The sequence below is a fragment of the Lissotriton vulgaris genome, chromosome 3_1 (assembly GCF_964263255.1).
Source record: "Lissotriton vulgaris chromosome 3_1, aLisVul1.2, whole genome shotgun sequence".
Lineage (NCBI taxonomy): Eukaryota > Metazoa > Chordata > Amphibia > Caudata > Salamandridae > Lissotriton > Lissotriton vulgaris.
The window spans coordinates 1091800994-1091828659 of record NC_141689.1 but is presented as its reverse complement, the minus strand read 5'-3'; the positions used below and the strand labels follow the sequence as shown (position 1 = coordinate 1091828659).

At 46.9% G+C, this 27666-nt stretch overlaps 1 protein-coding gene across 1 annotated transcript in view; it reads right to left on the bottom strand.

Annotated features, from left to right (window-relative positions):
• Nucleotides 1-27666, bottom strand: part of ADAMTS3 (ADAM metallopeptidase with thrombospondin type 1 motif 3) — a 702179-nt gene that overhangs the window by 246541 nt on the left and 427972 nt on the right. Inside the window, exon 5 of the mRNA XM_086961556.1 lies at nucleotides 22732-22931. Within this exon, the coding sequence (XP_086817682.1) occupies nucleotides 22732-22931 (200 nt within the window). The remainder of the gene's footprint in view (nucleotides 1-22731; nucleotides 22932-27666) is intronic.

Here is a 27666-nt window from a genome sequence, read left to right as displayed (position 1 = left end):
TTGTAAATATCGTGCAACAAGGCACATTTTTTACGCTGCTGGTGCATCACAAAAAGTGACACACCGGCGGCGTAAAAGTGACGCACGGCCTCATAAATGAGGCCCGACCGATAATCTTGCTTAGGGTGGTCCTAGTGTAGTCAATATTTTAGTTCTAAAATATGCTAGTAGCTCGGGAAGACTCTTCTTGAGCAAAAGTGGCTCTAACTACAGAAAAGGTTGGAGACTCCTGGGGTAACCGTTCTAATGAGTTACTGCATGAGTATATATTTGTGCTGATACTGTGATTGCATTCGGTGACACTTAATAGATAACAGCACAGAGAACATGCCATGCCTGCTTCACAGTGAACAGGCATTTGCTTTCGTCCAATGTAAATAATTATTCATAAAATCTACGCCGTTCAGCACTAAACATTTTCTACAAACCATGTTATTTTACATACATTGTTACATTATAATTTGAATTTAGAAATTCTCTGGCAATTGCAGTCAATATTAAACCAATTCCAAAGAACAGTGGAAAATAATGTTGTTCCACACTGTTTATACTGATTGAGTAATCGTGTTTATACAAGATGTTTTCTTTCATTAAAACTGCTCCACTTCCAGCAACTGCGCGCACTGATGACCCCGGGAACCGCTCCAACAGAGAAGTATTGCAGCTACAGTCACATTTTACACAACCTCAATTTTAATCTTGCTGGCAGATAAACATTTTGCCCGTTTAAGCGATGGTTGGGAAACAATGGAATTAAATTAAGCATTAACACATTTTATTTAATGTCCCTTGTATGCATGTTTACGCTTACGGAGCCTATGCATCAATGAACGTCCCAAAGGTGAAAACTATTGACTTTTAAACCAAATGTATTTATAGTAAGAGTGACGGGTCCGAAATGCAAAAACCACATTTGATGGACAGAATGCAGAACAATGTCATACATTCACCCCAGTACAGAGATCTGGGCCTAAATCCATCGTTTTTTTGCACTACACACCACCCCAGTTCAGACATGACAATATGCAAATCAGTCTGACCCTGTGCCTCATGGGAACAGTCCAGCCCGAACTGCCAAGCCATGCCTTCCCTGGACCGGAAACAAGCTTCCGAGGACCGGTTTCTGGCATTCCAGCCGTCTTCAGCCCGGCTTGCTTCAATCCAGTGGTGTGGAGTGCATGGGACTCACGTCTGAGCATACCCATCCCACTCGGGTGACAAATGCAAAAACCACAGTTGATGGACAGAATGCAGAACAATGTCATGCATTCACCCCTGTACAGAGATCTAGGCCTAAATCCATCGTTTTTTTGCACTATACACCACCCCAGTTCAGACATGGCCATATGCAAATCAGTCTGACCCTGTGCCTCATGGGAACAATCCAGCCCGAACTGCCAAGCCATGCCTTCCCTGGACCGGAAACAAGCTTCTGAGGACCGGTTTCTGGCATTCCAGCCGTCTTCAGCCCGGCTTGCTTGAATCCAGTGGTGTGGAGTGCATGGGACTCACGTCTGAGCATACCCATCCCACTCGGGGTGACAAATGCAAAAACCACAGTTGATGGACAGAATGCAGAACAATGTCATACATTCACACCAGTACAGAGATCTGGGCCTAAATCCACCGTTTTGTTGCACTACACACCACCCCAGTTCAGACATGGCCATATGCAAATCTGTCTGACCCTGTGCCTCATGGGAACAGTCCAGCCCGAACTGCCAAGCCATGCCTTCCCTGGACCGGAAACAAGCTTCCGAGGACCGGTTTCTGGTATTCCAGCCGTCTTCAGCCCGGCTTGCTTGAATCCAGTGGTGTGGAGTGCATGGGACTCACGTCTGAGCATACCCATCCCACTCGGGGTGACAAATGCAAAAACCACAGTTGATGGACAGAATGCAGAACAATGTCATACATTCACCCTAGTACAGAGATCTGGGCCTAAATCCATCGTTTTTTTGCACTACACGTCACTCCAGTTCAGACATGGCCATATGCAAATAAGTCTGACCCTGTGCCTCATGGGAACAGTCCAGCCCGAACTGCCAAGCCATGCTTTCCCTGGACTGGAAACAAGCTTCCGAGGACAGGTTTCTGGCATTCCAGCCAAAGCATCAAGAATGGCTTGGGCGGCAGGAAATAGTAATTTCTAATGTATATTACAGTAAAAATTAACTGTTGTTGTGGTCAGCTCTAAATGAGGCAGACAGTGCCACCTTGTGGCAGACTGTCACAAGCGCCAGTGTTGACAATTAAGTGATGGTGCTGAGCACCGGAAACCACTAGCTCAAATTAAGCACTGGATTGGGTACAGCTGGTGAGCAGCTATTAGTATAATGGAAACTAACTGCGGTTTACGACATCAAATTCAAAGTGTGCCACATTTTTTCCATTGTGACTCTTGTTACAGTGTGCACTGTGACAGATACAAAGCAAATGCAAAGCACAGGCAGAAGGTCTGCTGTCCCACCCAAGCCTTCATTTTAGCATTTGCAATGGTTCACAATTAGTTGTAAACTGATTATTCAGGTGGGTGGTTTGCATCATGAGTGTTTTAAGAATTCTTACCACAACAAAGTTCTAAATCGAAGACCTGCATACTGAACAGACTATTTTTGCATAAGTCCAGGGGCAGCTTCTCCAAAGGGGCCAAAAGAACGTCAACCCATCCCCCCACAATCATGTTGCACCTACATCTTATTTCTTAAAATAGGACAGCGTTTATATGTAACAAGACGATCTCACCAATCATTTGCTTACATGTAAAAGCTGCAAAATCATATTGCACCCGAAGAGGGCTCCCCGGGGCGGTATTGCGCGTGTCAGGTGTGGGCTGTTACAAACTATCCTTTCACAGATGCAATACATGTCTGACATGCTGCACTAGCATCAGGCAGTGCAGCATGTCAGATAATGGTGAATTGGGGCCTGTCAGTCATGCGCCCTTATGCCCCATCAGAAGCCATGGTAAAGGAGAAAGGACAGCCTTCCTTTCTATCTGTGCTTCTGATTGGGTGTAAGGGTGTGAGCCTCGTTCTAGAGCATTTTTTGTTCAGTCTAAATTTTGGGGAATCGACATGCAGAGGAAACTGTGCATTGAGGACTACACCAGATTAGTTTCCACGTTGTATGAGTGAGAATATGCTTATGTTGTGAATGTGCCTGTCTGCAAGCATGCACCTGTGTGCGTGTTTATGTGAGCATGTGTGTGTTTGTTTGTATGTGTCCTAATTACCGTTTTATGACCTTTCGTTTGATAGCCCCAATACTTTATAAATTGACCAGCCACCACTGCATAAGTCCCCGGAGGAGTTTAAGATTCTTTTGGATTGCAAGGCACATCTGCTAACTTTTGCAAGAGCAATATTTGTTTATCTATTCTTTATGGTTTTTAATTTGAAGAACATGGTTTAAAAATGCATTTTGTCCCCATGTATCAAGTGCTGGTTTTTGTCTTAAATACATACCACAAGATTCCTCCCTTTGTATTTGAATGTGTCTGCATTCTTTAATACAGCCACGAATAAGTAGAAAGGTTAGGTGTTTCTCTTGCCAAATTCAGAATGACTATAAATAGAATAGTACTGGTTGAGCTATGGTTGTAATACCAGTTCGGCCAAGACATAAACACGCACTTTTTTTAAATAATTTGTTCTGTTTCGCGTTTTGTAACTTCAGACATAGCCTCAGGCGTGGTCCAAAAGAAAATCATTCAGGCATTTTTTTTAAAGGCAGGCGACTGCACACTGTGTTGACTGAGAGCAGGATAGAATGGATTGGTGTGCCTGGTGAAAGTTTGGGACCATAAGGGTTATGTTAGGGGTGGAATTATACCAGGGTGTCTTGGTGCACGGTCTGACACTACAAATCTGACAAATTAACAAATGAAACTTATACGTCAAACATTAAGGTCCTGAGTGTTTGCCAAATCTTAGCTGGCAGCTGTGCTAGAGGAGTTGCTAAGGTAGCCAATTACAGTGAAAAATTGCTTAGGCACAAAAGCCCAACCACACCTTCGAGATGTTCAAAGAAGTCTGCCTGTGACCAGACTCAAGCTTTCCAGACCATAAACCACTACCAGGGGCTTAATATTAAAACCTTTTGGTTCACAAAAATGTAGACCAAATTCCAATATGTCTTATGCAACATACCTTACATTTTATACACTTTGGACCCAGACAATGTAGGTGAGACAGTTATATGTTGATGAGTGGTAGTGGTTAAGAAAGTTTCTGCATTCTCTAGATGTTTCAGTCGAGTCAGCGTGTGCTGAGAAAGCCGCATGTAGTTACTATAGCTGCTGCCTAATACTAAGGCGATGATAGCCCTTGACAATAACACCTCACTTAGATTCTGGCAGTCGAGGCTCCTCCGCAAAGGTGGAGAAGTGCCGCCCCACTGTTCTGTGAGCAGTTTAAAAAGGAAAACTATTATGATAATAACGCAATGCTATTATCATTTTAGTTTTCCATCCCTGCTTAGGTGTGGGCTGGCTAGGATGGTTCTGGCAAGAGCAGGGGCTAGGGTGAGGAGTAGTAAGCACATTGTAAGTGCGCATTGCGATTTGGCATGTCATCTTGGGCTGGCCAAACAGTCATGCGCACTTTGCATGCATTGCACAGCTTGGGTGGAGAACATGCACAGCCTCTGAGTCCCTCTTTGAGCGCTGAACCACGGCTCTTATACCAATCACAACGGTGCTGTAAGGCAGCAATGTGATTGGCTAGGGGGTCCGGGAGCATCTACTGAGCCTGTATTATGCGTGAGTGCTCAGTGTGATTTGATGTTTTGCAAAGAGAGGGAGGGATAGTCCGAATGGGGCTTTGAGGGGGTGGCCGACCGGAGGGAGGCTCTCCCCCCCGGGGAAGTTTGGGGCCCCGGGAGGAAGGGAGGGGAGAAGACATAGAGCAAGGGACAGGAAGCTGGTTTGGGCTGGTTGGGCTCCTTGGGCTGGTTTGGTCTCCTTTTGGGCTTTAGGGGTATAACTATGGCCATTTTGGGTCACTGGGCACCATTTTGGTGACAGTGACCCAGCAGCCGAGCAGTAGCAAGTTGTTGTCCCACCCGCCCGCCCCAGGTAGGGAGGTTCCCTGGATGGGTTTTGTTGGGAGCAGGTGTGTTGGTTAGGTCTGATGGGTTGATGTCGCTGGGGGCAGGTGCTGGAAATAAATTTGAATGGCGCTTTTCCTAGTTAAGGAGTGGGTAGGCTAGGAGGAATGAGGCCTCATGGACAGAGGGGGAGGGAATGTACAGTTGGCAGGAGTTTTAAAACAGTTGAGGCAGGCGTTTGGGTAATTGGTAAAGATTTATATGTTGTTGCGGGGGAACTTTTAAAGGTGGGGGTGGGGGTTTGAGCAGGTACGTGTTTATTTAGTTAGGACTAGTTTTGTACGGCAAAGGCCAAGGATATGTTTTGTTAAGATGCACCTGTTCCCAATAAGGCGGCCTTTATCACACCTTAAAATGTCTCCGGTCGGTCTTTCCCCTACCCGTCTCCCGATGGGCCCCAAACTCACAGTTGTCAGGAGGACCAATATCATGGAGGTGAATTTCGATCAGTCCTGTGGACGGAAAGCCCACACTAAAGGTGGAACTGCATGTTCCATCATGCATTATGCTGTTGGTTGAAAGAATTTAGCTGGTGAAAGACCACACTCATGCCATGGGACCTGCTGGCAGCTACGTACCCAAGAGGCCTCACAATTCCATATTAAATGAGGACCACACTGACCCTTTTAAACACATGACATTGTTATGGTGGCATTATAAGTAAACATATCGAGCAATATTGAACTGTCCACAAACTCTCACACCCGAGTTCTCAAAATCAGCACTACCAAAGCTGAGCAAACTATAAATAAAATCACCCTCTCTCCACTGTGGTCACAGAAGAAGGAGGTTTATTGTTTTAACAATGTTGTGCCAAGGATCAGGAAAACCTTAATCTGACCCTATAGAAATCAGAACTTTGTTCACACCATTATTTAATATGATGGCTTAAACAATTTTCCTTGCTCAAAGGATTTAGTAGAAAATTCGTGTATGGCAGTTTTCAAGGAAGTTGATTAACATTTGAGCAAGTTGAGTGAAATGAAAAGATGGATTAGACATAATACCCTTTGACCTAAAGTAAGCTAGCCTAGCACAAGTGAACAGCACTGGATTTGCTTGCACCCTGACAAACGAGCAGGGCTTCAATACCAATATAGACCCTAAAGTAAACATATACCCTGAAGAAGTGGGGAGAGGATGTGGCCTAATGGCTGGAGCAGCCGACCTCGGACCTGGGGAACTGGGTTTGAGTCTCTCCAGGAAAGCTCAACATCCTGTGATTCTGGGCAAATCACTTAATCTACCATTGCCTAGCAAAATAATAATTGTGTCCGTCTGTAACGCAACTTGTGCTCATGTAAAGCGCCCTGATACCTTGGGGTCGAGTTTGCGTTATATAAAACTCCCCCCATAAAAAGACACATAACACGCGTCCTTTTATGTAGTTCAGTACATAGAAACGTTTTACATGTGCGTGCACAATAACACACACATGCATACAAGGTTCCTTTTGTCAAAGAGAACAAGAAAGATGGATGGAACAGAGATCTCCATGGGCAAGACAGGTTTTACCTTCGAGTTCTAATGAACCGTAAGTGCATCTGCCATTAGCAAGCCTAAAAGAGTAAACTTACATTTTGCTTTAGGTCATTCAGATGAAACTTAAAACATTTTGCTGGTTTGCCAGAATGCAAATCTGGACAGTTTGTAGGATTTAGATCTGAAGACTGTGACTTGGTGATTTTGTGGGAAAAATAGACTCTTTTGTATGAAATAGCTCTTTTTCAAACTTGGGACTTGCGTGTTTTATGATTCCATTCTTTGATCACAAACAGTCTTTTTTTAAAAAAAAATTATGACCCGTTTCTTAATATTTTTTACCCAAAGCATTACATTTTTTTGGCCAACTTTAAGAGTGATTACTTCGGGTGAATCTGGGGCTTATTTTAATCTTAGACCAAAATGTGCCCAGTTCGCTTTTGGACAGATTACATTTGTCAAGCCCTAATCAACACAACTATTGTATATTTTTTCAAGACCATCATGGCCTTCAGGCTTTTTCTAGAGCTAAAAAAGGTAGCCAAAGAGCATGTGTTTTATGTCCAGTCCTCACACCTTTCAAAACCGGTACTGTGAAAAAAATAAATGTATGTTGAGCATGAAGCAATGCACAAGTCCGGTGGAAATAATTGCAAGAGCAAGTCATAATTTGGTTATATTGAGAGGGAAGTGGTGGACTCGCGGTCAAAGGTTTGTTCTTTACAGGGGTGTCTGCTCAGATTCTGTACGATTGTGTGTGGAGGGCTCATGTGCAAGTCACACATGCAAGGTAGAGGTACTGGGGTCTGCTGACACGTGCTTGCACAGTACTGCTGACATAACTGGTGAAGAGCAGACTAATTCGTTAATAGGTTTAAAGCTGGTGATGATTATGATTCGCCATCTGGCCCACACATTAGATTCACTCTCTTGACAGGCTTACTGTTGCTGCTGGGAGCTGTTTTTCTATTGTCTGTCACTGTTCAGGGACTGAGCCGGTATCGATGACTGGCTGTCATTAAGCGCATCTAGTCAGGTTACAGGGAAGATTTGTTAGAACGCGCTATATATAGCACACAGACATAGGCAAAACCCCTTGGCTGTGTGATCACATGCACACTGACGCACATACACATACACAACCACGAATAATAATAATAATAATAATAATAATAATAATAATAATAATAATAATAATAATAATAATAATAATAATTGAGTTTCTAAAGCGCTCGGTTATACTAACTAGTCAGTCCCTGCGCTGCAGCTAGCCCCCCAAATTGTATTGGTGAAAAAGAGACACTTGCATAGGCTAATGGCACTACATACGAAAGGGCCGGGGGGCATATTATCAAGGGGGTTTATCTCCGCTTTTTTGGCTTAAAAGTCAAGAAAGCGGAGAAAAAATTATCTCCCTATTACCTAGCTGTCGCTAACACCAGTTAGCGACAGCTAGTAGGAGATAGCGACCATCTTGGGCCCCACTTTGCATGTCAGTGATATTTATCACTGATGACATGCAAAGTGGGCGTGCCAAGATGTTAGCAACTGGAAACAGTCGCTAACATCGCTATCTCCTATTACCAACTTTTGGAGATATTTGTGCTAAGCGCGAATATCTCCAAAAGCTAACACCTGCCCTGAGCAGTTCTTAGCCATGTTATCCGATGGGAGGTGGATAACATGGCTAAGAGCGTTAGCTCGCTAATGCATGAATATCGCTGACTTTTCAGCAATATTCATGCATTATTGCCGATTTTTATCGCATTTGCGATAAACCTTGGTAATACCAAGGTTTATCTGCGATAAAAATCGCCGCAACTCGGCGATAATTTTTTCTCGCTAACCAAGCAATAGCGATAATTATCGCTATTGCTTGGTAATATGCCCCCAGGTTTTTAGTTTCTTCCGGAAGGTCCCTTCTAGCGGTTCTGACCTAAGTGACTGTAGGAGGTCGTTCCAGTATTTAGCGGCAAGTCATCGGAACGATCTTCCTCCCATTCTTGCTCTTTTGATTACTGGTACTTTCACCCGTCCAGTCCCCAAAGATCTTTAAATCTGTGTAGTGGTGTAGGGGACAAGAGAACTGTGTAGATAACTCGGTCCCTTACATGCATAGTAGAAGCATTCGAGGGAATGACGTTTTGTTTCTAAACAATGCTGGTACATAGCAGTGCGGGACAGCCAATGTCAAATAAACACTTCAGCAATCTACGCCATGTAGGTTACAAGGATACAGATACAAGGATACAGATGCCGGTGCTCAGTGTGTGGAATGCTCTTTATTCAACCCATCATTAAAGTGGCTAACCAACGAGTTTCACTTTAAAAAAACCTGTGTTTTAAGTGTGTGTATGTAAATAAATATATAAAAAAATAATCTGCAGGTGGCAACTCAACAACAACGGCCAGTGCAATACGCCCACAGCCCCTGTGGTACTTTCGGTTTCGCTTTTGGTCATGGTCGACGGCGTTCTACGGCCACCCTATACGACTTCTCGTTCCTGCGACAGATCCTACGCCCGCTTTGGATCCTAGCCATCTTGCCTTGGAGGACCATCGAGAGCGGGATCATTCTGACCAGATCCTATCGGCTCCGTAGGAGTCCATCGCCTCATATGGCGGGCAAAGCAGATGCCGAGAAGCGGAACACCAAGGGCACGCATCGCGGTGGTCTTACTCAAACTCAGACTATAGAGCGCTACACTCGCCCAAAAGGGTCCCCAGGTGGAGCGAGCAAGGCTCTCGAGGGGACCGGAGATGGTGCCCCTTCGACGGAGGAGCCGACACTGAAGGACATCATGGGCGCCATCACTAGCGTTCGGACGGCTATGGGCCAACAATATGAAACCCTCGCTGCGAAGATCGACACGGTGGCGATTGAGGTTAACCTCATTAGGGCGGACCTGGGTAAGACGAATGAACGGGTCAAGTCCCTGGACATTAAAACGGCAAGCTTGACCACTGATGTCTCGGATCTCCAGGCTGAGGTTCGCACTCTCCGTAGCTCCAACGACTTATTTGCCCGCCGGCTGGAGGATTTCGAGAGCCGGGCCAGGCGCAATAACGTCCGCATTGTGGGGGTTCCGGAGATCTCTACGGATGTGTCCACGGACCTTCTGGTGGAGGACCTGGTTCTGAAACATCTTATGCCTAAGGGCCTCAGCAACTTTTTTACCGTGGAGCGAGCTCATAGAGTTCCCGGTGGGAAGCCCAAGCTGGGGGCCGCACCAAGGCCTATCATCGCCAGAATCTTTAATTTTCGTGACCGGGACGCTATCCTGCAAGCCTCACGCACTACAGGTCCCACCAAATTTGACAATGCCTCAATTAGTTTCTATCCAGACTTCACCCAGGCGGTGCAGAAACAACGTATGGGTTTCACCGGGGTGTAGAGACAGCTCAGAGATATGGGACTGAAGTATGCCATGCTTTTTCCAGCCCACCTGAGGATCGAGTATGAGGAGCGGGCGTTTTTCTTTGATCGCCCCGAAGTGGTCAGTGACTGGTTGGACACATTGCCATCAAATCGTACCAGCAGCGAGAGTTCGAGAGGTGCCGAGGGGGGCCTGGCTGAACAGGAGTAGTGAGTCTGCATCGGCGAGCCGGTTGCCATGGACTTATAGCAGTGGCTTTGTGATAGATTTGCATTATAATGTGGATACCCGGGGTGGGGGAATCGGGCCTCTTCTTCCTCCTCTGGGGACTTTTTCTCTCTTCTTGTAGGTTAGTTTAATGGGGCGACAGGCACACTGCAAGTTGGGGTGGCTTTCTGGTCTAACGCAGGGGTGCAGGGTGGGGGTGTGGGTTTTTCGGGGTTCTTTGGGGGTGGTGGGGGGGTCTTTCCCTTTTTGTTTTGTTCGAGGCTGCGCTATGTTCTGTCTTTTATCCTGTGTGCTTGTTCCCGGGCGGGGGGGGGGGGGGGGGGGGCTGGGTGCTCAGTGCAGGCATGGGGGTGGGGAGCTTAGGGTGCTGAGCTGGAACGTTAATGGTCTTGGCGATAGGATAAAGCGGGGGATTGTATTGTAATACTTGAAGCGCTGTGCCCCAGACGTGGTTTTACTCCAGGAGACGCATTTGGTTGGAAATACATGTCACGCATTGAACAGACGGGGCTACCGTCTGGTGGCCCACTCTGGGTTTACCTCCGGGTCGAGAGGGGTGGGGGTCCTGGTAAGAGCTTCCCTCCGCCTGGAGATAGATGACGTAGTGTTGGACGACAGGGGCCGCTATGCGGCTATTACGGGCCGGTGGGAGGGGAAAGCGATCTCCATTTTGTCTGTGTATGTCCCCCCTGGCCTGCAGGCCACCACATTTTCTGATTTGGGTGATGTGATCCTGGGGTTTCCTGACGGCATACTGGTAGTGGGTGGCGACTTTAATTCTGTAGTTAGTGGGAATGACGACCGTAGCCCCCCAAGAGCCCTGCCCGTGGCACAGCTTTGGCTCGGGAAGCTCCTGGACACGCTTGGTTTAGTCGATTGCTGGCTTCAACTGCACCCTGGACAGCTCCAATATACTTTTTATTCGGGAGCTCATGGGAGTCTCTCGAGATTGGACTATATTCTTGTACCAGCAGCGCAGATGGTCTCTGTACGGGAAATTAGACACTTGGCCAGGGGGATCTCTGACCACTCTCCGCTTTGGCTTACAGTTGACATACAGTTGGGTGCCGAGGGCCGGATCGCCCCGATCAACCCCTGGCACCTTCGTAATCCTAAGAACAGGTCGGAGGTGGTGAAGTGTATGGACTACTACTTCGCTGAGAATGAGGGATCGGTTTCCTCCCCTGTTACATTGTGGGAGGCCTATAAACCAGTGATTCGCGGTCAGGTTCTGTCCCTCATTGCCAGCGAGAGGAGGCGTAAGAATGCTGCAGTGGTGGATCTGGAAAATGAGATCACTGACTTAGAAAGGCAGATGTAGTCCGGGGTCACTCCGGAGGTGTTGCATTCTCTGGCCCTGAAACAATCTGATTACAAGGCGCTGGTCACTGATGCGGCCAAGGCGCTATACCGTGAGCAACAGGGGCGTTTGTATGATGTTGGTGATAAGGCGGGAAAGTTGCTTGCATGGTTGGACAAAAAGGATAGATTGAACCGGGTGGTGTCTGTTGTTGAGAGGATGGAGGGTGCGCGTGTCGTGGACCCGATTGACATAGTCCAAGTTTTTGCCCAGCACTTTCAGGCGGTGTATGCGCCGGTCTCTGATAGGCAGGAAGAGGACTCGCATTTATTACTTCGGGATATCGCCTTGCCTAGCCTGTCGGATTCGGACAAGGAGCTTATGGAGGCGGATTTTTCTACCGATGAAGTAGCGCTTGCTATCCGTTCACTTCGCTCCGGGAAGGCCTCGGGCCCGAATGGGATACCAGTGGAATTATACAAACTATGCCCCGACAAAATAGCGCCGTATCTTCGTCGGATGTTCCTGTCATCGCGAGATCTCGGATCTCTTCCTCGGGATCAAAGACTGGCATCTATCGTGGTCATCCATAAAGAGGGCAAGCCCCGTGACCATTGCTAATCGTATCGGACGATTTCGCTTTTGAATGTTGAGCCCAAAATTCTCGCAAAACTTCTGGCGAATCGGCTGATTACGGTGATCGCAGACTTGATCCATCCGGACCAATCTGGATGTATACCCCACCGCAATACCGCGCTCAATCTACGTCGCCTTTATGGCGTCTTGGCGAGGGCGGGGTCTCTGGGGGAGCCGGCCATTTTGGTTTCCCTTGATGCCTCGATGGCCTTTGACACGGTGGAGTGGCCATATTTGTGAGCTGCCCTTGTTCAGTTTGGTTTCGGCCCTAAATTCATTGGGTGGATTAAGCTTCTGTATGAGCAGCCACTGGCACAGGTGGTGGTTAATGGCAGGGCTTCAGAGCCCTTCACCCTCGGACGCGGAATGAGACAGGGGTGCCCCTTGTCACCGCTCCTCTTTGCGCTTGCCCTTGAGCCCCTGGCCGCATGGCTACGTTGGGAACCGTCGCTTAAGGGCATCCGATGGTCGCCTGACTTCGAGGACCGGATATCGCTCAATGCCGATGATATATTGTTGTATCTTACCTCTCCTCGCAAGTCATTAGGTGTCCTGTTTGATGTGTTACGCTCCTTTGGGAGGAACTCCGGTTTGGTCATTAACTGGGCCAAGTCCTGTATTTACCCACTCACGGACAATGTGCCTCTCCTTCCCCGCATTTGCCCGATACCGGTTTCTGAGGCTGGCTTTAAATACTTGGGGATCTACATTTCACTGGATCCCAAAGTCCGCTATGAGCGGAATTTGTTGCCTCCGCTCTCCCGGCTTCGGTCGGATGTTGCGGCGTGGTGTGGCTTGCCACTCTCCCCTTTGGGAAGGGCGGCCCTGTTCAAAATGATGTCTCTCCCCCGCTTCCTGTATGCCATTCAGAATACACTTGATTTGGTACCTGCTAGCTATTTTCGAGAGATCGAGGGCTTGCAGAGGAAGCTGATGTGGGGCGGACGACCTCATATCGCATTGGCGAAATTGACTTTGCCCTGGTATGATGGAGGTATCGCGATGCCCGACATCAAGCGCTATTACTGGGCCTCCCAGTTGAGTGCTGTGAACCACGCTATGTATGGCCCTGTCCCGAACCCTGCGTTTGAGATGGACAGATGGCAACTGCCCGGGGGGGGGGGACTACAATCGAGCGCTCTATTCCAGAGCCGACCGGAAACACCTCACGGGCCCTACTGCAGTCGCGGTGCGAGTCTGGGGCAGTGCGACCGCCGCCACGGGGTGGACCGATACACTGACTAAATCGACCCCTTTGTACGCCGCGGAAGCGCTGGGTGGCCTGTGGACGTCGAAGGGTTTTGGCAAGTGGGATCTCATCGGTATCAGTAAGGTGGGCGACCTTTGGGCTAAGGGCAAAGTCAAGACCTTCGAGGTGCTTCAGCGGGAATATAAACTGAGTGACAGGGAATATTACCGGTACCTTCAAATTAGCCATGCGCTCCACTCCGTTTTCCCAGCTGGTACTACGATCCTGGAGTCCTCTCCTCTTGAGGATAGAGTGCTTGACGGGTACGTCCCCGACAGCACTATATCTCTTATCTATAAGAAACTGATCAATCATCGTTCAGATCTCCTTCTACAACTGCGGAATGCTTGGACCAGTGACGGGCTAGAACTGGACGAAGAAGACTGGCAGGCGGCGATATCTTCCCCCAAAGAGGTCGCGATTCCGGCACGTCTTAGGCTGGTGCAACTTAAAATATTGCATCGGGTTTATGTCACGGGCCCACGACTGGTACATATGGGTTTCTCTGTGGATGGGTTGTGCAGGCCTGGATGTGGTATGTTGGCTACTTTTTTGCATATCCTCTGGGAATGTCCGGAGGTGGCGGTGTTCTGGCGCCGAGTGCATACGGTTATGGGTCAGGTGACGGGTGTTGTGTTATTGCCTGAGGCCCGACGCTGTCTGTTGAATGTTTGGGAGCCGAATGACTGTAGCGTTGCTCAAACTCAATGGATCACGTTGGGCAATATGGTTGCTAAGCGAGATACAGCCCAGTTGTGGGGTTCTCAGAGACCGCCATCACTCCTAGCATGGAAAGAAAACATGGACTGGTCCATGTTCAGGGAAAAAACTGTATATGTCTCCCGTGGTAGACCTAAGAAATGGGGTAGAATCTGGGGTCAATGGAATGCATACCGTGGAGAGATTTGCACCCCCCCTTTCACCGATATTCCAGACCCGCTTCTCCTCCCTTGACTGTGCGTTCCCAGTGCTTAGCTATTGTTGATTGCATTGTATCGGTATGCCCCTGGATCCCCCCTCCCCTCCCCAGTATTTCTCCTCCTTTATATTGTAGCGTATTTTCCACCGGTCTCCAACTGCCATAAGGGACGGCCGATTTATCGCACAGTAATGCCTCGATCTTCCTTGTGTTTTGTTTGTTGTTTTTATTTACATAAAATAGAAAATGTGAAACCTTTCACTAATCCTCTTTATGCCACATGCTTTTACAAGATCACGAGATATCGCTGCCGGACCCCCGGGTTGTCGGCTGAAGAGCTGTGTACTTTGATGTTCATACTGCTGTGTGCCACTGACCAGCCTCCGTGGTTGTGGGTCTGTAACTGTCTCTTTCTTTACAAAATAAAGGTTTTCAAAAAAAAAAATACAAAAAAAATTATCTGCACATATATACATATGGATGTCGCACTCCAAGGCTATTAGTTTAACTAACTACATGCCCCACAATGCCTCCAAATAGGCAGAAGTGGAAAACTGTAACAATTGCAATGGTAGACAGACTTGCTCAACTGTGAACAAGCCCTTGTGGTGAAACGCGTTGGTGGTAGTGGCGGTAAAGAAAAACCTTAAACTAATAGCCTTGGAGTGCAAAATCCATTTGTTCTACTAATTTACTATTGGGTTGAATTCCACCCTCCTTATTTCTGCACCGAATGGCAGAGCGCACGGTCCTGAGGAATCACTTTGCTAAACTATATATATATATATATATATATATATATATATATATATATATATATATATATATATATATATATATATATATATATATATATATATATATATATATATATATATATATATATTTATATATATATAGTGAGAAATCCTGGCACATCTATGCTCACAATGGGACTACCTAGGTACGGACCAGGCCGCACAGAAGAATACGGCACACTCCAATTACTGGTTTCAGTTGCAGTGATTTATTTCTCATAAATACAAACTCCAATATAGCTCAGGCATGGTGCCTGCCACAACGCGTTTCGATCGCCAACTGCGATCTTGATCACATGATAGATACACACACACACACACACACACACACACACACATACATGCACACACACACACACATACATATATTTACCTACTGCTGGTTGCCAATAGGTAGTTATAGTTAGGGCCTTGTTTCCATAGGAAAAGCGTTTTTTGGTTAGCCTATATCTTTGGTGCTGGTTGACGAATCTTTCTGAAAAAAAAAAAAATTACCGGCTATTCTAGTTGTGCATGGAAGCATGGGCGAATTTTGCGGATCTCGCGTTCGCGGATTTTGCGGATTTGCGAACTCGCAATCCACAAAATCCGCGAATTCTCGCGGATTTTTTTTTTATGTTCGCACGGGTTTCTGCAAGTTCGCAAGGGTTTTGTACAATTTCGCAAATTGCGAAATTGTACAAAACGCGTGCGAACATGCAGCAACCCGTGCGAACACGAAGAGAAAGAAGCTCCTGGTCACAGGAACAGCACGGGGATTGCGCTCATGAAAGTCAAGGATGCAAAGGCCTCTACCCAGCATCACAGCTGATTTTCCACAGTAGATTTGGGAAGAGGCACACCTGTCCAGCCTCGAAGACGCTCATGATTGTTTTTGGGCTAATGAATGAGTCACTGAATTTGAGCATTAACTAGTTCGAGCGACCATGATTTGCGGATTTTGTGGTGGGGGGGGTGCTTCCATGCGAGTTCACATGCCTCTTGTATGTATAAAAGGTCAGAGAAAGATCGGTTCAGCAGATGAAGAAAAAAAAGCTCCTGGGCACAGGAACAGCACGGGTATTGCGCTCGTGAAAGTCAAGGATGCAAAGGCCTCTATCCAGCATCACAGCTGGTTTTCCGCGGTACATTTGGGAAGAGGCACATGATTGTTTTTGGGCTAATGAATGAGTCACTGAATTTGAGCATTAACTAGTTCGAGCGACCATGTGTGTGTTACTATGCAATCGCCCTGAAGGGCGCAGGGGTCCCTTGAGTGACCTGTAAGGCTGTGCTGCCCTGTAACTATTTTACAATGGCGCCAGCAAGCTGCCAGCGCCGTTGTAAAATAGTTACAAAGTTAGCTTGCACAGGAAGCACCTGCTTTGTTTTATCTAGTGGTTCCTGTGCAAGCTAACTTTGTAACTATTTTACAACGGCGCTGGCAGCTTGCTGGCGCCATTGTAAAATAGTTAAATGAGTGTGGGTTCAACTTTTGAACCAGTTACGTTCGCGGATTTTTTTTTGCAGATTTTGCGGGAAATCCGCAAAATTCACGGATTGCGGATTTCCCGAAAATCCGCAAAATCCGCGAGCGTAACGGATTTCACGCTCATTGATCTGTCAAGTAGGGGCTGAGAAAAAGGGGGGGGGTCAAAAAGGGTTTGTTTCCCCTGCTAATTCCCTTAGGGATTTTGAACATGACTACAGTCCAAACTGCTGGATGAAATTGCATCAAATTTGGCAGAAAGATATCTTTTGGTCTAGAAAGAACACTTTTTGTTATTTGGTGTAAATCATTCAGCAGTTTTCATGAAATTAAAGGAAAAACCAAATTTGTATATCTAGTGAAGCGGATCCTCTGAGGATCTGATAGTCCCCATATTGATATCTGATTGGCTGCCAACACTTCAACCAGGAAGTATTGGCAGCCATCATTGGACTCAGCTTCAGCCGAGTACCAAAAAAAAGTTTCAAAAAAAGAAAAGAGGGCAGGGTAGGAATGCCCTGACCCTCTAGACCTGGTCTTGAGTTCCCCTGAACCCCGCTAGGGCAAGAAAGCATCTTTTTAAAAAAACTGCTGAAAATCACAACAGATTCGTGAATTTGGTGAAATTCACCAATAAAAATAAGTGCAATCTCCAGTGCTTGTTTATAATATAGCCCTCGGGTGGGCCTGGTCCCAGAGGCTTGTGGTATAAAAGGAGGGTGCATAGGTCCTGCCTTCTGTGGCTCTATTGAGCCCCGGGGACAACCACATTCCCGGGGCTTTAATACTGTAATGGAAGGGGGCTGGGCCATGGGCTCCATGGCCTGAAGGGAGCCACAGGGACCACTACCTCCCTGGGGCTCTAGAAGTAAAATGGAGGAAGATGTGCAGACACCCCTCCTGGGGCTGTTTGAATCTCTGGGGACCACCACCTTCCTGGGACCGGCTCGTGCATTCTAAAGAAGGAGGGCCACACAGAACCCTTTCTGGAGCCAATAATGGCCCTCAGTGACCACCACCTCCAAGGGCCAGTTCCTGGTATGTCCTGAGTTGCCCACATCAAGGGCATAACAGTTTCTTTTGCTTGGCGGGAGTTGTGATAGCTCCCGCCAAGCGAGAGCAAACACTAACTCCTTTCCCAGCAAGAGGAAGTTGTCAAATTGCTCCCGCTTCCTGGGAGCAGAGTTTTCATCTGTTTCCCTACCTGCTGTCCAGCTGGCAGGGAGACAGATGAAAAGATTGCTCCAGCCTGCAGGGAGCTGCATGTTGATAAGCTCCCTGTGTGCTGGAGCAATGCTGGCTCCAGCTGGAGGCGGGGAACCAGCAGGGACCGCGGGGGCATTCAGGTTCCCCGCAAGCCCTATTGTACTATACTGGGTGCCCTGGGTAGGCTCCAGGTCACCCAGGGATAAGAGGCAGAGCCCCGGGGCATGGGGTCCCTGAGGCCAAAATTGGCCCAGGGAGGGGGCCAGATGCCCCCCATTCAATTGTGCCCGTCCTGAGGGATGGGGTCCCCAGGGCCAAAATCAGCCCCGGGAGGGGTTTCCCGGGGCCCGCTACTGTTCTGTAACTACGTGTGCAAGTGTGTCTACTCTTGTACTCCACATTTAAAAACAATCTGAAATCCTTAATGGAGGTGATGCTATCATTGATCTCTTGGAGTGCAATCTGATCTGGGTTGTCTATGAAGAGTAATTTCTTTGTTGTCTTCACCTGGTGAGAGCAGAGTTCATGATGCTCCCTTCTAATTACCCTGAGTATGCAAATGCCCACAATTATATGCAAGCGCCACCCTTTTAGCTCTACCCTGTTTTCCTTAGGGGTAAACAAAGGTCTTCCAGTCTTTTCCCACGTTTATGGACAGATTCACAAAAGGTGCTTGAGTGCATTTCCCGCCTAATTTGGGGGCGTGTTATTGATGCAGAGGAACAGGAGGATATCTGCACCAAAAAAAGAAGCCCTTGCATCATGTAGTTAAAAGGAAAAACTCCTGTTTGGTGGAGATTCACCTCTTTGTAATGTAGTCGTCTTCTCTTGACGAATATTAATGTTATCACAGATTTGTGGCTGAAGAAGCTCCAGGAGCAATCACATTGCTGAAAATACATGCGCACCTCATGGTACTTTACACAACTGTAATGTTGAATATGCACAAGACATTTGCCCAATGAAGTAGCACTTACTAATTAACCAAATGAAAGTACTCCAGTGGTGTAGACATTTTTAGCAAACCGGGGGAATCTTTTTGGAAAAAACAAGGTTCTATTCTGGCCCTGGTGCTGAGTTCACAGAAATTAAACCTCAACAGGAAGCACTTACAAATATAAAAAACAGCAGAAGCCCCAGTTTAAGCACCACTTCAGTAAAGCACAAACAATACTAACTTCTTGGGCTTTGCGAAGTCAAAGCAAGCGCTTCCTCTCATATTCCACATTAAAAAATTATATGAAATCCATAATGGAGGTGAATTTAGCATTGATCTATTGGAGCACTGTCTTATGTGTCGTGACTGTGGTGAATGGTTTCTTTCTTGTTGTCTCCAGGTGAGAACAGGGTCCATGGTTCTCACTTTTAAATACCTCAAGTATGCCAATGCCCAAAATGCATAGCACCACTCACACACTCAATCACAGATACACACAGGCACTCACACAGCCACTCACAGACCCACACAGGTACTCATAGACCCACTCAAAGGCCCATACAAGCACTCATACACCCACTTGGACACTCACAAAGGTATTCACAGACCCACTTATAGACCCTCACAGACAGGCACACACCCACTCGCACATGTGCTCACAGACCCAAACAGCCACTTACACCCCTACTCTCAAAGGTGACAGTTTACAGTTAGGATTAAAATATTTTGAACAGTAGAAATTCACTGGAAAAAAACAAGGTTACAGGGATATTTTAGTTAGAAAACTGAATTTTTTTTAAACGTACAAATTAACTGAAAAAAACAAAGGTTACAGGGACGTTATAGTTAGGCTCAGATTTCACTTGTATTAAGCCATTGAAATTCGGCAGTTATAGTTACCTGACTGAGCTAACTATTACTTAAGCCCCCGTAATGCACTGCTTATGACTTAACATATTAAGTCACTCATGACATGGTCAGTGACATCACTGATGACATCTCAAATGACATCACTGATGACATCATCCACAGAACCACTCACACAGCAGCTCAAACCCTTATATCTCTCATACATCCACTCACACATCCACTCAACCACTCGGATACCCATTCACAAACCCATTCATCGACTCACACTCACTCACTTACTCACTCATACAGCCAATAACACAGTTGAATCCCCACTCATACAGCTACTTACACACCCACTCACCCATGCAGGCAATCATACACCCACTCACTTGCTCATACAGCCACTCACACTAGCATTCACACACCCATAGAGCCACTCACATAGCCACTCACTCACTAATATAGGCACTAATACAACCGCTAACCCACCCACACAGTCACTCACACTAGACTCCCTCACCCATACAGCTTCTCACACAGCTACTCACTTACCCATATAGCTACTCACACATCCATTCACTAATCAAGTTAACCAATTATATACACGTTCACACATCCATAGAAGCAGTCAAACACCCACTCACTTGCCTATACAGTCACTCACACAGAAACTTACTATGCAAAATAGCCACTCACACACACTCATTTACCCATAATTCAATTCAGTCACTAACTTACCCATACAGCCACTAACACACCCACTCACCCACCCTTAGAGCAACTCACACAGTCACTCAATCACCAAAACAGCCACTCACGCACTCCCCCACCTATATAGCCTCTAAGGCAGCCACTTACCTATACAACCAATCACATATAATCACCAATCTAGTCACTCACACACACATACTGCTACTCGAACACACCTGTATTCACCTATACATCCACTCACACATATACAGCACTCAGGCACCCACTCCCACGCTGATACAGACAGTCACACACCCAATCAGATGACGTATGCTAGAAAGAGAATCACTCATTACTAGTTTAGAAAGAATATTAATTTAACTTATGCAATAGCTTACTATATATCATTGAGTCTCCAAAACATTTACAAAACACTTTCAATCACTGGATGATGTCATACATGATGTCATCAGTGATGTCATTTGAGATGTCCCCAGTGATGTCACTGACCATAACATGAGAGATGTAAGAGGTAAGGTCACTAGCAATGCATTGGGAGTTGTAAGTTATAGTTAGCTCAGGCAGCTGTAACTGCTACATTTCAGAGGTTTTTGGGAGTGAAATCTGAACTTAACTATAACGTTCCTGTAACCTTTGGTTTTTCAGTGAATATATATATGTATCATGGCTGCCAAGGCTTTATGAGCTGACAATAAAGAACTATTTCCTGCACCTCACTGTGGTCTGTGTTCCATTCTTCACGGTTTATTGAGGTTTCAATGGAGTGCTGCTGATATATATATATATATATATATACACACACGCACACACACATATATACATTATATATGTATACATACATATATATGCTAAGTTTTTCTAAGCACTTTCTCCTGCTTTATACGAGCCAATGTGGGAATAAAACTTGCTATTGAACAAAGTAATTTTTTTAATCCAAGATCTTCAACATCTAGATTTATTTCAGGGTTTAATAACAAACAAACATTGTAACTTGTCTAAAGGGAAAACATGCGTGAATAAACTGAGTTGTTTATAGATGTGTCTTCTGTGGTTCCAAAATCTCACAATGACAAAAAAGTTTGTTCTCTAGTCTCCCCTCAGAGATCCATGCATCTGTATCCAGAGCAGACATTAAAGATGTACATCAGATGCCTCACAGCATCCATAAAACACAAAAAATATATTCCCCCTTAATGCTAAACATGCCCTCTACAGGCCAGGACAATATTTACCTAAAACGGTCAGTCTCCACTGCATTGCTACCTTTACATCCACCAACCATTACATTGCTCCTTCAACATCACCCTGACCTCTACATTGACTACCACTACTTCTCAATAACATACCAACAGGATAATTTCCACCGTGGCGCATAGCCCATCAGCCAGATTCCCAACTGCCTGGCAGGGATCTCTGTGCCTTCATTGGAGTCTCTGCTGCAGAGCCTACAATAAAGGAACTGATCTTTTGCCGAACAGGCAAAATGTTTGAAAGGGGCATGTCAGAATATTGGATAAAGAAGTAGCAGGTGGCATAAATATTGTTCCTTAAATATTTAAAAAACAGCGTGCCCTTGGGTGTAGATTTTCTATTATTAATCCCTGTGGGGCAATATTTTTGTGAACTATTTTTAGAACACAATATTGGTGTTGTACAATATTCTGACAATGATGTTCTGATACCACACCAGGTTTGATATGCCCACTGAGTGGGACGACCATCACTGTGAACTGATGACCCTGTAGTGGTTGAGCTTTCAGTTTGAAGGGTTCTGACAATGCGATTAGCTGGGGTCTGCACGGGGAAACCCTGCAGTTCCACACCTCTAAATGGGGGAGGGGAGCTGCAAGTTTGGCAGGAGGGTGCATCCACCATTTTATGGCAGATGTACCATTCCAACAACACCATAGGACCCCCCCCCCCAATTATTTACCACTGAATGGAAATCACAAACGCAAATATTTGTTTAATAGACTCCAAAAGCACTATATTCCGGTCTCAGATAAATAACAGACACTGAAAATCCTTCATAATAAACCTCCCTGTAATATTTTGGGTGGGTGGCAGAGCTACAAACACCACAATAGCATATAGCGCAATTACTTTTGTTCCCATGCAAATGTCTCCATAATGGAAAGTTAGTAGCCCACCCCATCCTCCCACTTCTCTCCTGAACAAGAGAACTTTGATGCAAACCAAAGCTTCATCCTCTGGTCCTCAACTAGCAAAGGTAAGTGTTGTTCCTCCAAATAGTCACACTCTATTTAGTCTTCAAATAACTGAGGAAATAAACACCTTTCCGCTTGAATCCAAGTTGCAATGTTAGTGATGATATAAAACTTCAAACCCATTCAGAGAAGCTGACATCTGGGCAGATAAGCCCTGCAGTTAGTCTAAGCTTAAGAGACTACATTACACTTATTATGATAAAATAGAGAATACCTTAACCTGCATACTTACAATATTCATCAAAGTGAGAAGGTAGTTTTGAACATGCTCCTTGCCATGGAACCGAACGACAGAGTCATCTACACCAAGGAGAACCTCAATGTTGTAGTCATTGTCGCCCGCGTGCCGTCGCCGCCGTAGGGTGTCGTTCACTTGCTGTTGGATGTTGCTGTACACATTGTCTAGATCCCTGAGACCATCAAGTGCAGACTCTGTGGAGAAAAGAGGTTTCACTCAGATCACACCGTTCCAATACATTTTGTGATTATATTTGAAGCTCCTGGTTGCGTGGGATTTTTTTTTTTTACATTTTCATATCTATTTCATTATATTCATTTTTCACATTTATGTTTTGATCAGTGAAAAAATGAACAAGCTATCAGTGAATTTCCACATTGACTAATTGATGTACACTCGCTATTCAATGTAGGTAGGGTTTTAGCGCACAAAGTAATTAAGTCCAATAAAACAATACATCCACCAGACAACATCAGCATCCGCAGCTATTTAACATATATTAGGAAAATGTCTTCTATTTGCGGCCAGTATAACCATCTACTGGCCTGACAGCATGGAAAGAGACTCACAAGAAGATTGTATTTTGGTATTTTTCCATTCGATTGTATTGAATAAAGACAGAACACATATTGTGTTTTGTCTGTAGTTATGCGGTTCCGCGGAGTGGGTGGGGCCATGTCGACCATTTGCCGTTCGCAGCACCAGCGAGGTAGTGCTCGCGACGGCCGACGGGAGCACGGAAAGGGTTACAAATGGAATAGTGACAGCCTTAACGGTATAGTATGGAAGCCTGAAGTAAATATTCAAGGATCAAGTGTTCTCTGAAGGGCCGAAAAAGGGCCCTACGCACTGCCAGACATCCCCCCTGCAAGAGGATGCTGTCCCTCACTGCACCCACCTGTAGGAGAAGCTCTGTTGCATTTTGATGTCAGGCTTGTTGCTACCTGTGCAGTGAAATTCGTATTGGCTGCTTTAAACAGCTGCCTTTCAATGCTGCCCCAGGGAAGGTGAGAGTTGCTGCTGTGCTGGGGGCAAAGCATTAAATGAAATAAGGGCACACTAAACCAGTCTGTGCCCCGCACAACCAGTTAAAGGTGTTCCACAGCTCAGACCGTGGCAATGCACCTCATATATACTAATGTGCCGTGGTGGCCCGTGCAGGAAAGAGTGGTCGTGCTGGGAGGAAAGGAGCACTACACCAGACACACCAGCTGTGCACCGAGCACTACACCAGTCACCCACACACACACCAGCTATGCATCCAGCACTACACCAGACACCCACACACACACCAGCTGTGCACCCAGCATTACACCAGACACCCCCACACACACCAGCTATGCACCCAGCACTACACCCGACACCCACACACCCACCAGACACCCACACACATCAGCTATGCACCCAGCACTACACCAGACAAGTACACACACACACCAGCTGTGCCCCAGCACTCCACCAGACATCCACACCAGTTGTGCACCCAGCCTCTCATACAGGCAGCACTACACCAGATACCACTCCTCCTCCCCCGCTGTGCACCCAGCTTGCTCTACACTAAACACCTGCCAAACAAGACTGCTCTACACCAGACCAACCCACCCACCCCAACTGTGCATCCAACCTTTCTTACAAACTACTGTACACCAAACACCACCCACCCTAGGTGTGCACCCAACCTCTCTTCACAACTTCTCTACACTAGACACCCCCCCACACACACGACCCCAGCGGTGGACCCTACATGTCACTGGCTCTATATCAGTCTCACATCCACCCCGGGTCAGCCGTGCAGCCTGTGTGTCATACAACCTGCTGTACACCAGACACCCACCCAAGGTGTGAACCCGACCTCTTCTTCAAACTTCTGTACACTAGACACACACACCCACACGACCCTAGCTGTGGATCCAGCGTTTCACTGGTTCTTCACCAGACACACACACACACAGTTACACCCCAGGTCAGCTGTGATTCAAGAAGCCTGCTGTACACGAGACGCCCACTCACTTCAGCTGTGCACCAGTGTGCTAGGCTGTTTTATGGCAGACACCCACCCATCCCAGCTGTGCACCAGTGTGTCAGGCAGCCTGCTGTACACCAGACACCCACGTGCAGCAGGTGTCCCCTAGTCCCCTTGGCCAGCTTTAGGGTGGGCACCCACCCAGTCCGGCTGTGCACAAAGTGTCTCAGACACGCACCCCAGCTCTAAGCCGACACCCCACCACAGCAGCAAGTGTCACATGTTGGAATCCTAATGCACCCGACTCCTAGAATATCACCCCCCAGATCATGCCGCTCTGACTCTCCTCCCGCAGCTGGCTCTCCAACCACAACCCGGCTTCTCCCCTCACAGACTCCCTCTCTTCCGAGCTTGTCCCTCCATCACAACCCAGCTCCGTCACATGGCTATTGCTTTGGTCTTCTGCCATCACCTCTCCTAACCACTGCTTCTAGGTGCTCTCAACAGGTTACCCATTACCTCTGCCATACTCTCCCTACCGCAACACCCGACCTCTTTCCCTACCATTCCTACTAACCCCCCTTCAATCCTCTCCCGCATCCCACCACCTCTTCTCCAACCTGTGTCCCTACTCCAAAACCACCGCTCCCACTTTCCACTAATGTGGCTCTCGTCATCTCCTACCCCTGCGTCTCCCCACCACCGAGTCCCAAGTTCTCCCCTCACCCTCCCAACTTCTTCCGCAACTGCTTCCAACCAACCTACCCACGACCAGCACAGCCACCTAAACAGCACCACAGTCTCTCTTACTGCCTCCTCCCCCTCAGAGCCTCTACGCAACTCAATTTGCACCCTCCCCACCCACGGCCTGCGCCATCTCAGGCAATACTTATGACGATCAAAAGTTTCAAATTAACGACCGGGCCTCTCAGCGACCCCATCAAAAGGGCCTCCCCCACCATCTCCACAGACTCGCATCACGCTCCAGACCCCCCCAACATAGCGACAGCCTAGGAAGTTAAATCAGGCCCCTGCGGCGCCCGATGACTGGGGCGGGTGGGGGGTGTGCGCGAGTGTCTGTGTGTGTGTGCGTGCGCGCGTGTGCGTGTGTCTCTGTGTGCTGTATGAGGTAGGGGAGACAGGAGATGGTGAACGCGTGCACGACCTGATCCAATTACGGCAGGCGGCGCGTGCACATCTCTTGTCTCCATTAGCTCCTTGTAAGCAGAACTGATCACAATAGGCCTCGTAGCGACGATCGCTTCGCGATCTGTTCGCAGGTGCGAGACCTAAAAAGGGAGAGTGGGCGGTCCTGCTCGAGGGCAGAGGGGGAGTGGCTTGCCCTCTGCTGTGCATACTGACTGTTTGGTTGGCCAAACAGTCAGTATGCACAACATTGGGCAAGCCACTCTCCCCCTGCCCTCGAGCAGGAGCGCCCACCCCCAACCAGGCAATTCTGTTTTCTCGCAGTGCTAGAAGCAGAAACCTAAATGGTAGTACTTACCATTTATGTTTCTGCCTTCTTCCACAGCGAGAAAGCAGTGAGGTAATGCCCCACACCCCAATGGGGGAGCCACCACTGACTTGCGCTGGCAAGTAATTGATATTCTACGTCCCACTGCAAGAGGAGGTGATCCTCAAAACACCCTAAACCGAATGGAATGTAAGTGGATGTTCTACTGCCGCTCCATTGAGAAAGGACTTAACACTCTTGAAGAATGGAATGTTATCCTATGATCACTATAAACACTGAGACTTTACTTGATCTGTACCCACACGCTGCCCGAACTGGGAACTATAGGCGAACTCGGCGCCTAGATCGCAACTCTTTCCATGTGAACCACCTTGTAGCGATTACTTATACTGTTACTTTCGCCAATAATACCTAATTGAGCCATATTTTCACTTTTGTTTTGTTAAATTCGCAGTATTGTTTATTGTATTGATGTCTAATGCAAAAATTGCTATTGTTGCCTTTATTGTATCACATTAGTGCTAGCACACTCCAACTATCCCCGAATTGTAATTTGTCCGGTGAGCTGATTTTTTAATGCACCAGGAGAAATTAATCTATTGTTTAGGACTATAATTGCAACTGTGGACATGCTTCTGAGACAAGAAATAGTTATATCCAATAGGCGCTCCTTAGCCCCTGGCACCCTTCACAACATGGCGAACAGAAAGTAGTAGAGACCAATAGGCGCTTCACAGCCCCTGGCGCTAACCGAAACATGGCACCACGTGAGCACCTCATGGAAACACTTGCGCTGACATCACGCGCATGCGCATCACACGCATGCGCATCACCACTTAGGATCAGCCATATCCTTCCCTCGCCGGAGCTGGCAGAGATACGGATTCACTCCAAAGAAGGATCCGGACAACTCTGGTCCTCCCCGTGGAATTTCTCCTCAGAGTCACAAGTAAGTGCATACTTAATACTCCAGTCCTCAGAGGACTCCTAACGAAACTGTTCAACTGATTTAATCAATTGTCACATATTCAGCCCAGGCTGCCAGAGGACCCTTAGGGCCTCTTCTTAGACCATTGATTACAAAAGTATCATACTTTACCCCGGGTCTTACTACTAGGGTTACCTTGTTCCCTTAACCACCAGCTTGTGACCAAGGGTCCTACACTCTTTCCCTACAGGTGATGGGAATGGATTATCCAGCATGAGAATTCTTGGCAGAACATACACATACACCCTAGACAAGCAGGTTAGGGTATACGTAGTAGGAGTACGCCCAAGTGTTATACTGTTTAATATGCTTGCGAGCCCGAACCCCCTAAGCGGGGTTCGGGGGGAATCTCCCCCCAGAGAAAATTTTGGAAAAAAAGTGGGCAGATGGTGCATTTTCAAATAAATTTGAGAACGCAGCTAGGTTAATAAAGCAATTGTGAATCTGCTCTACCAAAGACAATGACTGGCAAAACTGGGTGTAAGGTTAGGTTTGTGCCTGAAG